Below are 19,110 nucleotides of genomic sequence, written 5' to 3'. Positions count from 1 at the left end.
AACAATTATCCAAAAAGCAAAATGAAATTACTTGTTTAAAGAGCAAAAATTATTGTCCATCTGACATGTCAAGAGAGATAATAAAAAAGGTAGGCTGAGTAAGCCCAAACAACTGACTAAACATTCTAAGACCAACAATAATTCAAAATTTTAGAGTTGTACATTCTCTAACAAGAACTACATCACAAAATTTGTTAATTGTTTTCAATATAATCATAATTATAAACGATAAATTAATTTAAGAAAATTGCAGGTCACTTTTGGACAGAACAAACATCACGTAGGGGCAATAATTTAATTAAATATTACAATCGGGTAGATAGAATTTGCCTTAGTTCAGATAGGCCCTCTTTCAACAGGACTATCATATGAGGGTGAAGCAATATTAGTTTAGATTCTACAAACTTTTGTTCTCAAAGCTGAATTAACAATACAAATCAAAGCCACTTGAAGCGCTTAGTTACAATTTTTGCCTCAAAAATTAAGTTACACAAACGACACAACACGTAAACCTGAAGAAAACCCGAGTTTGAAGTGTTTTCTTCATCAGTACAAAGCATAACTATTGACATTACGGTAACATTGCCTGCAAAAAACGAAGTTCAAACAAATAAACAAGCGAACTACAAGCATCTTCTTCATGTTAATCGGGTTACTTGTACGACTTTTGAAGATATAGTGCAACGACATATTTGGCCACAATGAGTTCCATAGGTAAGGTGTACAAGCGCACTTCAAGCCATACGGTATGGAAGTTTTGACAAGAGACGGGCAACGAAGAATGCATGTAGATTCCGATGCTAGGTGGCAAACAGATCAAAAATAGAAAGACGGTTGAGCACTTACTAGTTACTGCCGTGGATCATTTGCAACAAGCGCAGAATGATCACTATCCTTGTAAACAGCTTTCCATCCTTTCTCCGCGCCAGTCAAAAGCCCAATCCTACACATACCACCACAACTCGCAAATCAGATAATCATTCATATGCGTCTTATACAAGATTAAATATCCCCCAATTCTAACATTTGAAAATTGTATTTCATGCAGCAAAGAGGTTGCTTACTTTAGTACAGGTAATTCCAACTGCTGAAGTCATCAAAGGAGGCTTTGAATGAAACCGCACTCCAGCAGTAGGGGCTTGATCCGGGACACATTTGTCCTCGGACAATGAGAAACCAAAGAGTCTACAGCTACCTTTGGTTGGTGAAATTGAATCCTGACTGCCACTAAATGTTGATCGACTTATAACTGGATCATTTGAAATACCATGCTGATTGTAAGAATGCGTGCCTCCATGATCTTCCCTGCTGAAGTTACGTTCACCAAATGAGGATGATGTTTTCCTTCCACCGTCATATTCAGAGACATATGGGGTTGGATGTATAACTCTATGTTCCTCTTGGTTATGACCATTGTATACCGAATTGAATTCCGTAACTGGGTTGATTGCTTGCTGGAACATTAACACAGACGATGGTGATGAAACTTGCACAGATGTGGCAGATGGGTGCACTTGTGTATTATTGCTCTGCATCATGGTGGACCATCCATTTCTAAAGCCGGGCACCTGAAAACCATCATAGACTCCAGGTCCACCATATTCATGAGCTTTGTTAGAAGCGGGAGCTCTTCCATATGGTGAGCTTGGAAATATTTCTTGACCTTGCAAGACCTTATGGAATCGGAGTGATTCACCAAAGCCTATGCCTTTTGAGGCAATCTCAGAATCCACAAGTGACTGTCGGAGACCGTTACTTCCAGCAGCAATCCCAGAACCACCGGAACCCTGGAAGACTCTCCTTGCTTCAGATGGATGCGGATTCTGAACACCTAGACCGCTGAAAGGAGTATCAAACCCCGAAATTTCTTGACCTTGCAAGACCTTCTGGAACCTTAAAGATTCCCCAAAGTCTGATGCTCCATTCCCATCTGAAAAGGAAACACTCAAATAAATCAATTAAGTTGCAGAGATCAGTGTTATGATGAATTGTCATGCTATGATTACGGGACATACTAGGAACTGGAAATTCTGGTTTTGTTGCAGACAAACCAATCCTGGACCGCTTCAAACCAGTTCCCATTAGGCTATGGGAACTAGAAACAGAACCAGATGGCTCAATTTCCCATGGGGAAACCCTGCCATGCTTACTTGTGTCTATATCATCCCACCTGACCTGTAAGAGCACAGAAATGTTCAAAACCTATATATCTAGAGCCAACGAAAGAACGAATTAAACTAAAAGTCATGCTATAGAATAGAGGAAACATCGCTTATGATGTTTAGGTAAACGACTTTCACAGCAGTGAAAAATAACTCTCACTATCAAGACATTCTTGCTCATAGACCCTGAGTGTCTACTCCTAAGGACTATGAGCAGGGTGGCTTCATAAACAATTAAGATAAACTTTGTGGCTACTACAAGAGAAAACTTATTCTTCCAGTGTAAATTTAGCCAGAAACTCCACCAAATCATGACATTTCACATGATATATGAAAATAAGTGTACGCAATTCATCCTAGTTAGAATATGGTGAAGCTAGCCACTTTGTTTTGTTACCTTTTGCACTCTCACGCTTCAACTATTGTTCAAAAAAAGCTTATCACAGTTTTGTTCATGAAATGGTCTTTGGAATCTCAAAGTAGAAAAACAAATACGAAAAGGAAAGTGTCCCATAAAAAAGATAAATACAGAATTTATGGTCCCCTAAGGATAACTTTTGGTTTAGTGCCTGAAGTGGATACTGCATAGGCTAGATATAACATTAGCATTCACCACCCGGCCCTTCTCAAGCAGATAAAAGCATACGCACAAACAAAAAAGTGAAAAAAAAAAAGGATATATACAGAAAAGCTTCTGCAGAAAATACGTACAACTAGGCATTTCCATTTTGAACCAGGCCATCTTATAGGATCCAATGCACCAATCCCTGTTATCAACCCAGTGTATCTGCCAACACGAAAAATTTAATCAAAATTCTGAGCATAACTACGACTATTTCAAAAGTAAGAATGCCAAACCTTCGCTCTGCTGCATCTTCAGTTTCAAAACGCATTTTGAACCTCATTCCAGCAGAAAAGCAATGATCAAGGCTCCTCAAAAACTTACGGGAAGGTATTATGAATTCAGAAGAGCTGGCCCTACAAGATCATGGAAGATTATAAGGAAAAAGATGCAGAAGGAAAGAAAGGTCAAAAGTCTCAAAAGCACGGCAACTTTCAAGATTACGTTAGAAATATGTTAAATGACGAACGCCATATTACCTTGGATTGTAGTACACATTAAAAGCATTCTTTGTGGATACAGCATTCACCACATCGGTGACAGTGCTATAGTTCAATTGCTGGCTACAAAGAGTTGGACAAGTAGCAGAACTTTTAACCTGGGCTGCCCTTCTAATTCCTAGCCTCAGTTCTCCATCGTCACCCCTATTATAAATACTGGATGAGAATTATAAATAAAGGCATCCAAAATTTCTTGAGTCAAAGGGTTTGTATACCTAAGAAACAGCACTGCATCCCCAGAGACGAGCTTCTTCTTGTTCACAAAAGCACTCCACCCAGTGGTAAGCAAATGCCTCCGTGGCTGCCCTACTCAAACCAATTGGAAAAAGGAATAAGAAACAGAACAACATTGAATCTAGAGCATCCAATTTACAAAATTCATTATACTCTAATAAGATTGCTACCGTTTCGTGGAAAGATAAACCCCCAACTAATGAAGCACAGAAACGGATCATATTTTTTGCATTACCCCTATAGATATGGCGGAACCTCCACTCCAGGCCATGCAGATCCTTTGCTACAAGCTCTTGTGAAGGCCTTTGTTGAGTGTAATCCTACAAGCACAATCGATTCACCTCAAAAACAAAATACTAACATGTACTTGATTAGATAATGATTCAGTCTCATAAAATTTATGCTGAAGCTGAACTAAATGTTGGGGGAAAATATGAACTAGGAATACCAAGGGAGGAAAGCAATCCTCGGCAGCACGACGAGGCACAGAGAACCCTCCGTGAGTGCTAGTATCGGAAGCAGTAAGGGTTTTGCAGAACATGTGGGGTGTGGTTGACTTCCCCATTGCCTCAACATCCTCCTCGCCATCTGCATCGGTTTCCCCTTCCAGCAATCTGTGCTCAATTTCCTACACAGATTAAAGCATTAGTGAATTCACCTCCCTGTTTGATGGACAAAAACATCACACAATCACCGGGAAAAGTAAAAAATATTAAAACATCGACCCCCAAATAAAACTGTACAAATTATGAGTAATTAATTCATAAATTCATAAAATGACTATTAGAAAGGAGACCGACATGCTAAACATATAATCTTTAAAAATGTCAAAGCGGGAAGGAAAGAAAGTGAAATTCTATAGCTTGGGTTTTTAGTTGTTTCGGTTCTACGGAATGTGAGCATTTTCTCAGGAACCAAACAGAAAATAAAAACCTGTACAAATAAACCCACCTCACTTTCAGGAACAAGTGAAACCTGAGCGAAGACATCGTCAGTGCCAGACTCAGCCTGCGAACAAAAAAAACCTAAAGAAATTGAGAACCCAGATAGCAAAAACCCCAAAAGCTATCAAATTTCATCAAAAATCCAAAACCCCAAAACATTGTCGAGAGAGAGAGAGAAGAATGACATGAAGCTTGACATCAACAACCCGACAGAAGAGGTGGGGCGGGAGATCATAAGCCGAGGTCGGAAAATCCGATACTTGCTCCAGGTGGCCCTGCGGCAGATACACCACCACAGTCCCTTTCTTCGGCAGCGAAATCAACGGGCCCGCGCAGGCGTGCCAGAGCTCCAAGCACACCGACGCCGATGAACCCAAAGCGTCGGAGACAGAGGAGGCCGAAGACGACGAGACAGACGACGGCGTTTCCTCGTCCTCCGTCGCACTGTTCAGATCGATTAGACCAGCCATGTGTAAATAAACAGAAACTGCACGTACCCAACAAGCGGAAGAGGAAGGAGAAGAAGGAGAAAAGCACTTGGGTTTTTGCTTCTGCTTATGCTTGTGCTTGTTTATAACATGGAGGTGAGAAAAGAGAGCATAGGAGGTTTCATTTCTGCATTTTTGAGAGATGGGTTTGATGGCATTTTGCTAAAAGAAAGCTCAGAAAAGCACTTCTCTCTTTTCTGCTTAATTTTTTATTTTTATTTAATTTTCTTTTGGATGGGCTTTTGGGTATCAAATCAAAGTTCAAAGCTTTTATAATTTGGAGTAGAGAAAAACAAAACAGAAATTAATACGCAAAAAAATCAGATAAGATAATTAATACGGGTTTTTGTTGGTGCTGAAATGAACCCCTTTTTCGGTTTTTAAATTAAAAAAAAAAGATTAAATTTCTTTCTCTGTCTGCAGGCTGAGCTGCAGCACTGCTGCTGCTGCTGCAACGCTGCAACTGCTGGGTGTGATTGTGGCAGAAGGACAGAGAGAGAGAGAGAGAAAGAGAGTGATGAGAGAGTGTGTGAGGTTTTTTTAGTTTAATCAGTTTGAAATTTAATAAAATATCATGGACTGAAAAGTGGAGGTGTTGTACGGCATCCCCTGTATTTCCGGGCGGATGTCTATTCTGTCCCCTTCTACTCCATCAAATCTCACTCGTATCCCCCCCCCCTCCCTCTGCCTTAATGAATCTTCTTTCTCTCCTTCCTTCCATATTTAATTTATTTTAAGAGAAATACTAGCCCGATTATTTTAAAATGAAACTATTTAGGGACATTCTGATATTTTACAGTTTAACGTTAATTATCATTTTAACATATTAATATTGTGTCTAAAATAAAATACTAGAAAGTTTATGAAGAGTTTCACTTTTGAGAAATTTTTTAAACGCTTCTCTTATTTTAATGAACATTTTGACAAAACCAAAAATAAACACTTCCTTTTTGCCACTCCTCTTTCATGAAAGCAAACCCCCTATTTGGGTTGTCTTCTCCTTTTTTTCATAGCGCTTTTGAAGTCATTGGGTTGCTAATTTATCATTCTAGTTTTATAATTTAGAAGATGGTGAATGATAAATGGTAGTGTGTTTGGTTTATTACACAAGCAGTTCTTCGGTTTGGACTCTTAAGCCTGTGGTTGTACAGCCAAAGACTCTTCAAGACTTAGATCAAGATGTGACAGTGGTTAGGGTCAAATACAAGGGGTGGGATTCGATGGCTGCACTCAAGAATTTCTTCTATTACACATTGTCATATGCTTCAATTTTATTACATATCAGTATATGATTGACTTTGAATCCTGACAACCGTGGCATTCAAGGCAATTTTCTTGTAATTTGGGGATGTTTTGGGTTTTATCTTCTCCTCCCTATGTTTCTTGGGGTCATTTTCTCTTGCACAACAAAAGCATTTGTTATACTGTCCAAAAGCAAGTAAAATGTGGGTAATATGAAATACCCAACTTTCAAAAACTAAAGTGTACTCATAGGAACTTTTCTTTTTTAGGGCAATCCTTCCTCATCTCCCAACAATCTAAATTGGGTTGGTATTTTAGCAACCTGCACTTGTAGGCTTTATACATTCAACTTTGGCAAGCTTTACCTTTGCTACTCACTCACTTGGTAACTTGGAAAAAAAAGAAAAAAAAAAGAGAGAGAGAGAGAGAAACATGGTCCAAATTCAAAAGTAACATACATGATGTTGAAGACATTCCTCACTTTTGCTGCAAATTTACCCAACTGCTTTATTTGCCCATGTTTGGATCTTTCCATAAGAGTCTTATTGCCCATTATTTCTTGTTTAATTTCTTAGGGCAAAAGCAATGTCAAATGTGGGTCATTATGCCTAAACAATTGGGGGACAAGTAAAAAGATGGCACTATATTGTAGTAGTGAGCAGTTATGCCCTAACCAACATAATTATCTTTTCTATTTTGGTCGGAAAGTATGAAAAGAAAAGGGATCCTATGGGTGACCTCTTTAAAAATTATAATAATTTTAATCGTTGAATAAAATTTTAAATATCTGAATTAATTGATTGGGTGGATTTGGTGGAGGAGATCTGGAAATGATCCCTTTCCAGAAAGTATAACTAATGATCAAATTTTGTTTCACACATTTAGATGAACTTCAATAAAAAGTTGGTTCATGTTGTTTAATTTTTTTTTTCATGTTGTTTAAATTTTTTTTTTTCAAACGCAGCTTCTTAAAAAGTTGGAACTTTAATTGTGTTTGGTAAGTGAAAAATAAAACGGTTTTTTCTTTCAAGCTCTACACATGCTTCTTAACAAAAAATGCTTTTATCATCAGAAGGGGAACAATACCAATTAATGAAACTATCATATCGACAATATTACCCCCATCTTCTTCTTTTTTTTTTTGCTAAAAATACTTTCAGCACTAAAGTTATTTTCACAGCCCTTATTTTACAAATTAGAACTGAAATTTTACTGTAATCTAACTTATGGTGTGTGGCATACCTGAAATGAAGAGTTACATCTACGATCAAGAATTCATTGATTAATGATCCAACTACCAAAGATCTCTATTTATATAAATAGTAATACGCATAGAAATTCCTGATTTTTAATTATTAAAAATTATTACATATTTGATTTAACAACTCAATTTTAAAAGTGAGCTCACAAAAGTGGACATCACACTTTAAAAAAAAATGCTAAATGTCCACCTTTTTCAATAGAATAAGGAGTCAAAAGACGGGAATTCTCTCTTCTCCTTCCCCTCCTCTCACGGTTAATTATTTTCTTTTGCTCTCTTTATGTTTTTCTTTTATCTTTCTACAAGAAATCTTGAGCGTTCAAACAGTAGAAGAGAAAAAAAAAAGGAGAGAATCATTGTCCTTCAAAGACAGGTTGTGATTAATTAACACATTTTCGCATGCAACATTCTTGCTTGTTAATCCTTGACATCAGCCCTTATTTTGCAGATAAACCTAAAGTGTTTTGTTTCCTCTTCCATTAATCCACGTCCTTGATGCTTAATAAATATTTTTTTTTCACAAATAAACTATTCACTCATAAAAATCAAACCAATTATTTAAAGTATGGTTGGTCCTTTTTGTTTGGGTTAAATAATTAATTAGAATTGTTGAAACATTCCGACCCAGAATGTCCACTTGGACTTTAAATCGAGTTGTGTTGGGCGACACTGGAGGGTGACGAATCTATAAAGTATAGTGTAGTGGAAAAAAAATGTGAATAAATTTAAACCTAAAAGTGCCTAATCAAAAGAGTGTGCGGGATTGAATCTATTTCACACAGTTTGGTACCAAAGCCACTCCCTAGTCAGAAGTTTGCCGATAAGGGCTTCAGACCTCTAAGGGGGGTAGATTGTAAGATTCCACATCGTCTGGGGGAGAGAATGTGATGTGCTTTATATGTACATGTCCACCTCCCTATATAGAGACACGTTTTGGGTGGAAGCCTAAGAACAAATCCGTGAAGGGGGTGGATTGCAAGATCTCACATAGTCCGGGGAAGAGAAGGTGATGTGCCTTATATGTACATGCCCACTTCCCTATAGTGAGATGCGTTTTGAGTGGAAGTTCAAGAACAAATATCTCAAAGCGTGGCCCAAAGTGGATAATATATTTCTATACGGACTGGGATGTGAAAATTTTTATTTAATGATGTTGGTAAGTTTCAAGCATGCAGCTATTCACTCAAATTTAATGATTTCAGAAACTGATTTGAACTACCAATTAATGTAATGTAGGCTGGCAGATCCAAATAATTCTTAAAATAGGTTCTTTTATATCTGCATAAGTTCTTTTTTTTAGACAAAGCAATATTCTAATTAATTTTAATTTGGGAAAACATTATTCGAATTTTTGTGCAATATAACGCACTGCGTTTTATTTTTATTTTTATTTTTAATGAACAATATATGAACACGTAATGTTTGGTGGAAAAGTAAATGTTTCGTTATTAAAGTTATTGCGGTGATGAGTTTAATATTCACATGCATCAACAAAAACATAAATTCTACTATACTCTGTTGTTTGGGATACATGTTATACATCATGCCAAAAAATTGAGAACAAAACTAATTAGTCTATGAAAACAAACAAACTTGTGTCAGAGAATAATTTGGTAGGATTAGAGCCTATTAAAGTAGAGAAATATTAAGGAAATTTTCTCGAAAGTATGACTTTTTATGGATTCTGCCTTTTTATTTTTTGGACAAGGTCATACAATGTTAGCACGAAAATATAACGTTAAACAGAGAGGTCATAAAAAAATCTTACATTAAAACAATCTCCTTAATGTTCCTCGTAAAAGTATTATGTTGAAGTCCATAGATTTGAGGAACCCTAAAAAGGGGAAATATAGGTATGGAGGACAGCCACTAAACTAGCTGCAAAATATAGATGGTGACTAAAATTGTGGGTGTCATGCTTATACACATTATAATCGGCAGTTTTCAACTTTGGGGCCAACAAAATTGATAAGAACGGTCTCCGAGAGTTGTTCATTGTAAATCATTTTGATTATTTCAAGAAAAATTTGTCAATATCCTCATTGAGTGAAGCAGTTTGTGTGACAAAAACATTATTTAAAAGGTGATCATGTGATAATTTATCAAAGTTATTGACCTATTTTTCACAAAAAAAATTTAAAATAATTTACGGTGAACAAATAACTACTTTTATTAATTTTTATTGTCAGTAAAATTATGACAATATCATGAAATATTTAGACTAAAATGCCTTTTATATTTCCCTAAGAACTGTTCCAAAAGGGTAAATCTGTTATTTCAAATGTTGCATAAACAATTGTGTCACAGAAAAGCAGCAGGTCTTTATCTGACCTGAGCCATCAATTGCAAAGAACCCAGTAACTACAGGGCTACAGGCTATTAGGGCTATACGCCTATACAGCTATATATTAGGTTAGGTAAAGGGCTATAGGCCTATACAGCTATATACATGTGTATGGGATTTGGATTATCTGAGAGGCAATTGGTCGGAATCCTCCTGATCGATGTTTGTGGGTCATTAGATTTTTATTCAACGGCTACAAACAAGGAGATCCTCTAAAAATTATAATAATTGTAGCCGTTGGATAAAAATTCAACGACCCACAAACATCAGTCAGAATGATTCCGACCAATTGCCTCGAAGAGGATCCAAATCCATGTGTATGTATATGTTAGGGTTCACTATCTTCAATAGCTTTAGGTCAATAACTGGGATAAAACAGGTTGCATCTCAATACCCGATTGAGTAAGAACTCGGTCTTTCTATTTGGAAAAGGATCCTCTCCTGATCCTTTTTTCTGATGATTCTGTGATCGTAATCGTTCATTGTATATTGTGCGGTCAGCTTTTCTTAAGTACTGTTTATATTTAAGTTTAAATTTTAAATTTCAAATAATTTTTTATTGCACAATATATATTGAACGATTACGATCACGGAATCCCCGAGAACCTTAGAAAAATGATCTGGCGAGGATCATTTTCCTTTCTATTTTACTTTGTATAGGAAGATTGTCAACCACCACTCGCCCTGTGAGTGCGTTTGATACACGCTTTTGTTTTGTGTTTATGGAACAAGAAATGTTCATCAAACTTTTATTTAGAGGTTTTTAATTTCCAATCGTGAAAGTGTTTTTGATTTTTTTCTTTCTTTTGTTTTGAGTCTTTCAATTCAGTTCGAGTTAAGTCGGCATAAGTTAACATGAGTTTGTTGCGCATTTCAGGGGAGACATTTAAAGCTTCACAATTAAAATGTAACGCCTAGTTTTTATCTCAAATTGCCTCTCTCAAAAGTTAGATTGGAAAAAAGTTTTTATCGATAGTTTGAAATGAAGCTTCTTTTTACCTTTTAGCTAAAATGGTTACTGAGATTGATATAACTTCTCATTTTAGCCTTGACATTGAAAATCGATAGAAGTGGTTCCTAAGTTTGTCTACCGTAAATCATTTTAGTCCATCTCAAGAAAATATGTCAATATCCTCGTTAAATTGTCACGCGAACGATCATGTGATCACATTTTTAAGAGTATTTTTGTCAAACTAGCCTATCCACATAACGAAAATATTGACAAATTGTTCATGAAATAACCAAAATGATTTACGTTTGACAAACTCATGGTTTTCATTGTTAGAGATCAAAATGAAAAGTTATGTCAATCTCGTGAATTATTTTGGCTAAAAAACCAACGTTTTTCTCCGTAATGCTATACTCTATATTTAGTTATCTAATAACAGACAGAGATTCAAATTTAAATGCAAAAATAATTGACACGTAACATTGATAAAATGACATAATTCACATCTTCAACGAAAAGAAAACTTCGAGGACTTTGGAGGTGAATGCTAATCTAAGGTTACTTAGACCATCTCCAAAGGCATGAAGAAACTCTAACCGATATGTCAATCTTACATGGATTGACATATAAATTTTTTTATGCCAAATTTTGAAATATAATAAAAGATGTTGTCAATTATTTTTTTAATTATTTTATTGTGTGTGTCCCATTAGTGAACCACTTATAATCTCAAATTTTTTTTAATTGATTTCTTTTTAAAAATGTATCATATAGGTTAAAGGAAGAGAAAATTTGATATTGTCACGTCAGCCATCAAAATAACAAATATGAAATTTGGTTTGTCTTAAAAGTTGAAAGGCAATTAGGGTAAGTTGAGAAGTAATTAGGGTAAGAAGAGATTAAATATGATAGACAAGCTTAAATCTATCTTCAATGAAAAGAGCTAAAAGTCAATAGCCAGACGATAATATGACTTGTCTAAATATTCATCTATAATGGATGGTTGGACTATAATTTCATGAAGTCCACCAAGTCGTTATTTGGCCAAATGGGTATTAGGCTGGCCGAGTGTGACCATATTTTAGCCCTTTTTTAGGACCCAGAGCATCAACTGGTTTGAAATTATCAAATGATATTTTAATTAAATTAAACAATAAATTTAAAATATAAATAAAAACTAATAAATTATTAAGAAGACTATGTTTAGCTATTTTGGCTTATTTGAAAATAATTTCTTTAAGGGTTATAATTATAGACAAATTTATATTTAGCTATTTGGATTAGAAATAACCTTACGGATTGGAATGGAGTTATGGCGAACCGTTAATTTTTTTTATTTTTTATTTTTTATTTGTGTGTGTTGAATTGACGTGGCCGGAATGAAAGGGACGTGTCTACAGCTGCCTTTACAGGAGCGTGGGTTGGCATCATAATTTGTTGCCCTTTTGCCTCACTTTTAAACTTTTTCTGTCAGTCCCACCCACCGCACTCACATTTTTATATTTTCACATTTCATTTCTTATATTATTGCTTTCGACCATGGATTCTGTAAATTATTACTTATCACCCTTTTTATTTATTTATTTGGGCACCCATTACCTTTTATAAATATCGGTGTTCATAATTTCATACTACGTAATTTAGACTCTGTGTTTCCCAAATGTACTGGTTGCCTTTCAATTTTTAAGCTTTTTAGTTCCCAGAAAAATGTTAACCAAGGGTTCTTTTCGACCACTGAAATGATACAGGCCGGAGAAAGGCCTAGGGAAGGCCTAAAGGAGAAATAAAGGACTAGGACAAGGGATCATAAACTAGCCCAATAGAATTAGAGGAAGCAGCGTCGAGCGGTATAAACGACCGCTTAATGGTCTAGTGTGACTCTTAATAACTGAACCGAGCACATTCTTATAAAGTACTTTCCAACCACTTGAGACAAGTTGGTAAATTGACAACTTTAAAGCATGGAGAACCAAGCACATACTTATTTAGACATCAATTCTAAGCCATGTGTTGGCAATCAGCAAGAGCAGACGCTTATGAAGGGACATAAATGTTGTTAGACCAAGCACTCAGGCGCATGTTTCCTCAAATCCTAGGAGCAAGGTGCTCGGTATGTATTGGCTCAGGAAAACATTCAACCAGCTCTAAATAAATTGCACTTCATCTTCACGTATGAGGCAAGTTGGCAAATTGACAACTTTATAGCTCGAAAACTCAAAGACAGTGCCTACTCGAACATTGCGTGTTGGCCATCAGCAAGGACTAAACATATTGGGGTAATACTAGGGAATCAAAATTTTAATTCAAATTTACAAATTAAATAATGTGTAATTAATAGAAAATAAGCATGCTAATTAACATTTAAATAATAATCCAATCAACAACAATCACATTATTTAATTTAAAATTTTTGATGTCACTAGCATTATCCAATACGTTTGACCATTTCTGAAGAAAATAAAGATAGTTACTATCTGAAGTGCCCACATCCATTCTTGTTTCCTTTTTTTTTTTTTTTTTTTTTGCCCTTTCGACTTTTTATCTGCTATTATGTATGTATTTCGGTATTTGTATTATTTAAACCTTATTTTTCTATGTGTTGATTCGAATGGCTTCATCATATATTCCGGTTCCTCCTTTTGCAGGTCAAATGCCATGTTGGTAAGTTACCCTCTTGGGAAACCACCAATAAATTCTCCTGTTTCACAGATCACCATCATCAACCACCCCCCCCCCCCAAAAAAAAAAAAAAAATCTTCCACTTTCTTGAGGATGTAGAATTATTATAGGAACCGATCAAAAATTCAGTTATAACAACACCGATATTATTTATAGTTTAATAAATGATCATTTGTATAAGTATAAGATTTTATCATAAAAAGTCTCAGTATTAGTTAGGATGGTGTTGAAATATTTAAACACTTTTTTTCTTAATGATATGATCAATGTGGGATATTTCAAAAAATATTTGTGATAAAAATCGATGTTTATATTTCCAACACCTTTTTATTCATCTTTCCTTTTCTCTTTATTTTTTCTCAAACTTTGTTTTCTCTTTAAGATTTAAATTTCTAACCAAATTAATACATGCGTATATATCACAACCTACACATACACAAATATATCTCATTACAACCATAAAGTCACATTTTGCATAATTGCTAAGGAAACTCTCTCAAAATTGTGACTCTCAAAGGGTTGTGTGCCACATCATATTTTTTGCTACAATGTTTTATAATGTTGACTCGAGAATTGACGTGAAATTGTGAAATAACAAATAGTCCAAGAAAAGTATTACTTTAAGAAAGTTTATTTTAACATTTCTCTTATACGATTACAAGTTACTTAAAGACACATTTTGTGTTTTCTTAGATTAACAAGTATATGTTTTGGTCATGATCCAATACAATTAAAGAAAAATTAATGAAAATGGTTTAAAAACTTTGAGTTTTAAACACAATAAAGGGTAAAGTGAATAGTATCATGATTGACTTTTTAGTGTAAAAATGTGATTTTTCGTTAAAGTAAACAGTACCGATATTTTTTCGTTAAAGTTCCTTACAATTAATGTATGAAATACTCTGATTTATTAGAAGTGAGCTAAATTTAAACACATTTTAATAATCGACAGACTATCTTGATATGATTTTTCTGATAAATAGTTGAGTGATCATTCCGCCATAACTAGGTTCTGTCATTTCCAATCAAACAGGGCAAAATTATTGATAATTATCTGGAAATCGAAAAACAGAAACCGACGAAATAACAAAATCTCACGGAGTCCTTTCCTTAGGGTAAAAAACAAGATTAAAACAAAGACAAACATTAATAATGCGGGAGACAATGTTATATCATAATGCTGTGCTAATCGTGATTGATTAAAACTTAATCAACCAATCTTTGCAATGACGTCCTTTGACTAAACTCCTTTCGGTGTCGGTCCGATTTGTTGCATGAAACTCCTTTCGGTGTCGGTCCGATTTGTTGCATGTGGTGGTGGAGAAAACTTCGTGAGTAGTCAGTGACCGAGTAATAATTTCAGAGTCATAATTTAGGCAAAATTTTTTTGTTGGTTATTTATTTTCGTCAAGCTTTTGGTGGTACTTGCCGAATTATGTTGTAGGATCATCGTGTGAGGTTTTTTATTAAACACTTAAAGTGCATCACAAGAAAAGAAAGAAGAAAACCTATAGATAATTATTCAAGATGTTACACAAAAGAAGCAACATTTTTTAGTTCAGTATTTTTAACTCATTCTTTTAGTTTGCCGCATGGGTCATAAACACAAATATATAGATAAGTATATATAGGATTATGAAGTTGGGTCATAAGTAACCAATAACCCCATTTTGACTTCACTTGTGGTAGCTGGATTGGAACACTTGTTACATTAGTGTATATTTTCACGTATTATAACATAGATGGCTGACAATTAATATAAAATGAAAGTTTTAGAATGCTAATTAACAACAATTTTCAATTGTTAAAGTACATTAACAAAAAAAAATATAATAATAATTTTGAGTGAAATAATCAAACCACGTGATGACGGTTTGAGTGACTCCAAAAAATCTATCGTGGTGGTAAAAACTGTAAATGAACGAAATTATTGGTTATACAGATATGGCTTTTTTCTGGGTTTGCGCAGGCTAATAATTTGCGTACATAAATGTGAAGGAATCGAAGTGACTAGAGAAAGTACCCTTTTTCCAAGTTGTTGTCGGATTTACATGAAATATTTGAACTAAAGTACTTTTCTCCTTCGCTGAAATGACCCAAAAGAAGAATGGCAAATGTGAAATGTGGACCTACAAGTAATTACAAAATACACTATCAATGCACATAAAATTGGAGTAAAAAAACCTGAAAAATACAGTCGAATCAAGAACTTGATTCTTTCTCTTTAAGATGATTTATGTTCTACTACAATGCTCATAGTTAATCGACGTTTATCTGCAAATATACATCGATCATGTTTTTACGATAGTAACATTCCAAGTCATAAGGTCATAACGAATCACGATTGAGTTTAACTCTCTCAAATGGTCACTTAATCTCTAAGTATGATACGACACATGAACTTGTGTGACTCATCTAATTAACAAATTCACTTGTGACTAAATAGGATGAAGACCTAGTTTGGGAGTGAGGTGCTTAAAAAAAAAGCACCTATGAAAAAAAGCTGTGAGGGTTTTAGGTGTTTGGTAAACTGAAAAAAAAGGGCTTATTTTGGAAGCTGCTGTGAGAATAAGCTGAAATCAAAGGAAAAAGCTAAAGCTGCTATTTGCAGCTTTGGAAAACTGGTTTTTTTTCAAAGCACATGGAGCTACAGTGCTCCTTTAATGAAAAGACCCACTATCAGACTGCTTTTTTTTTCCAAAAGCACTTTTACAAAAAAGTTTATCAAACGCTCTGCTGCTTTATTTCACAGCCGCTTATTCTCACAGCACAGCCGCTTATTCTTACAGCAGTTTTTTTTCAAAGCACAGCAATACCAAACCAGGCCGAAGTCTTTATACGATGGAGAAGCGACTCTTCATAATAGTGGTATATTTGAAGAGTCAGGCAAAAGTTGCAGTCTTTCTGCTTAATTGAACAATCACAACCCTATTCATGTATAGTTTACTCAACAAATACAACTTTCACTTCGAACTTTGGATTTGATACTTTGTAAGATGTTAATTTGCTTGATTGTGATCACAAATAGGGAGAAATTTCTAACTAGCCCCCTCCGGACCTGAAATGGTTGATAGTCTTGATTCGACATTAGTTATCCTCTTTTGCAAAACACAAAAATAATACTAATTTTCACTCATATAAAATAATTTAAATTCTTTTTTTTATTATTGAATTAAAATCTTCAACAAGCAAACAGATATAATTAGGGCATCTAGATGAATAGTTCAACGTGTTAACTGTTCAAGATTCAACCACGTTCCAATTTGTTAAGTTTTATTGGGTTTTGGTTTAATAATTGGTAATCATTTTAGGATTCTTCTTACTTTAACGACAAATTTTTTTAAAAAGATAATACTTGGGAGAGTAATTATTTAGACCAAATATTTTATAAATTATATAACGTGGTAGTTGATGAATGAAATATAATTTATGTATAGATTAACGTCTTGATCTTTATTGATGATACATCACATGATTTTCAAATCTAGTCTAAAAAGGTAATTTACCTAATATTACTCTTTTTTAAATACGATATTGATCATATCAATATTACAATGTTGATATTGATCATATCAACATTGTAATATGTTGTATGAAAAATCTTATGAATTAATGTATAAGTATTTTGTTTAATAAATTCTTTAACTTTTTAATTTGTAAATTTTTTATTTGAAAAAGTCTCCATCCATACAAAAATCTGGTTCCATCCTCGTTCTCCACAAACTTGATTGTTAATTGCACTGTATAATAATTGATAATTTAAAAACCAAAAGATTTTCTTTATTTTTTATTTTTTGGTAAAACTTAAACGTGTGGATTTAAAATAAGGAAAACTAATGAAAATGATTTGAAAACTTTGAGTTTTAACGATAAGGACAAAATAAAGGGTAAAGTTAATAGTACCAAGATTGATTTTTTAGTGTTAAAATGTGGTTTTTCGTTAAAGTGAACAGTACTGAGAGCTTTTTGTTAGAGAGATTATATTCACACACACCAAATTACTTCTCCCACACCTTTTTAATTTTTTAATATTTTCTACACACCACTAACACTTGATAGAAAAATATTAAAAAATTAAAAGAGTGTAGGATAAGTAATTTGGGGTGTGTGAATATAATCTCTATTTCGTTAAAGTTCCCTTTAAAATAAAGCACATATGGTCCATGCATAACAGCTAAAATACATTCAAACATACTAGTCAAAATATTATGTGGTTTTAATCTTGTCACAAATCACACCAACGTGAATGATTTTATACAATTATTTTCTCGAGATAATTAATGATCTAAACTTTGCCGCTAATCACACCACTTAAATGGTACCGTCCTTAAACTAATTATGTGATTAAAAATAGGAAAACTAATGAAAATGGTTTGAACACTTTAAGTTTTAACGATAAAAAGAAAATAAAGAGTAAAGTAAATAGTATTATGATTGACTTTTTAGTGTAAAAATGTGATTTTTCGTTAAAATGAATAGTATCAAAAAATTTTCATTAAAGTTCCCATTAAAAATCGATGTTCATCGATTGTACTCCAGTCCATACGAGTTCTCCAGCCTCAATCAAGAATCTGGCCAGTGTAATGAAAACTGCATGCACCACCATACATAAGTCAACTATCATCCATTTGTGAAGGAATATTAGAGTACTTTGTACATCGAATATTTCTCTCTCACTCTATTGTATTAGTATTGTCCTATGTTCTGCCAACGAGGATGGTTCAGTTGGTAAGGCATATTTGTGGTTAACTCCTAATACAAGTTTAATCTAGGCGTTAGCAGTTCTCATTGGTGCGTGATCTGTGAATTCCTACATAAATTCATACTAGTGGCAGCTGACCGTTAGGTGCTAGGCGTAGGTCCTTACAGCTTGGGGTTGTAGGTATGTCCTGACGTTGATCGTAAGAGTAACAAATCTCCTCCTAAACTTTTGGGCTTCAAAAAGTATTGTCCTATGTTCTTGTAAGTATATACCATAACAACGAACGATAGATAAGAATAGGATTTAGGAAAAACCACTTGAACAATTCAAGTTGCGGTTTGTTTCGGGGTTTTCACTTTTAAAAAAGTACTGTAATTCGGAACAAATAGAAATGAAATGATTAAACTGTTAATTTGGTTTGGTTTAGGTTGACTCACCCTCAAACAGAACAAAATATTTTTTTTTTTTTTTTTTTTAACACCCTACTCGTAACCACGATCAAACAGTTCACATACCCTACCCATGGCCACTTCCCTCCTAAAATTTCTTCATGCAATATACATAAAACTAAGTTAAACTGCATTTACCCAAAATGTAAATGATTAATGATCATTTTGTCACATCGATAAATAGTATTCGGTCGACAAATTTGTACACCCAATAAAACCAAAATACACACAATCCCCACCAACTACCCCAATTTCCACTTGTGCAGAACCATGTGACACATTTTACCACCAAAAAAAAAAAAAAACCCTTCGACACTTTACAAATACAAATCCAGTGGGTCACCACCCCCTTACATAAGCCAGTAAAGCACCACCATTCTTGATTCTTTGCTCATTTGTCTCCACCCTCTCCTCCCCTCCCCAACCTCACCCTTTGCAAATTTGCATATCCTAAAACCCGAAACCCTAACACGAATCTCTACCATGCACATATCCCCCACTCTTATTCTTCTCTTCTTCTTCACGGGTGGCGCT

At 34.5% G+C, this 19,110-nt stretch overlaps 1 protein-coding gene across 1 annotated transcript; it reads right to left on the bottom strand.

The window, feature by feature from the left end:
* Positions 1 to 281: 281 nt before the first annotated feature.
* ARF3 (auxin response factor 3) lies at positions 282 to 4,960 on the bottom strand. Its single transcript, NM_001293929.1, is given in 12 exon segments — positions 282 to 586; positions 847 to 943; positions 1,065 to 1,930; positions 2,016 to 2,175; positions 2,874 to 2,949; positions 3,021 to 3,140; positions 3,264 to 3,428; positions 3,500 to 3,590; positions 3,754 to 3,838; positions 3,967 to 4,146; positions 4,470 to 4,526; positions 4,648 to 4,960. Coding segments are annotated over 11 exon segments (2,139 nt in total). The 5' UTR covers positions 4,933 to 4,960; the 3' UTR covers positions 282 to 586; positions 847 to 889.
* Positions 4,961 to 19,110: the final 14,150 nt, after the last annotated feature.

This window comes from Malus domestica, chromosome 10, assembly GCF_042453785.1.
Source record: "Malus domestica chromosome 10, GDT2T_hap1".
NCBI lineage: Eukaryota > Viridiplantae > Streptophyta > Magnoliopsida > Rosales > Rosaceae > Malus > Malus domestica.
This window is presented reverse-complemented; position numbering and strand designations above follow the sequence as displayed.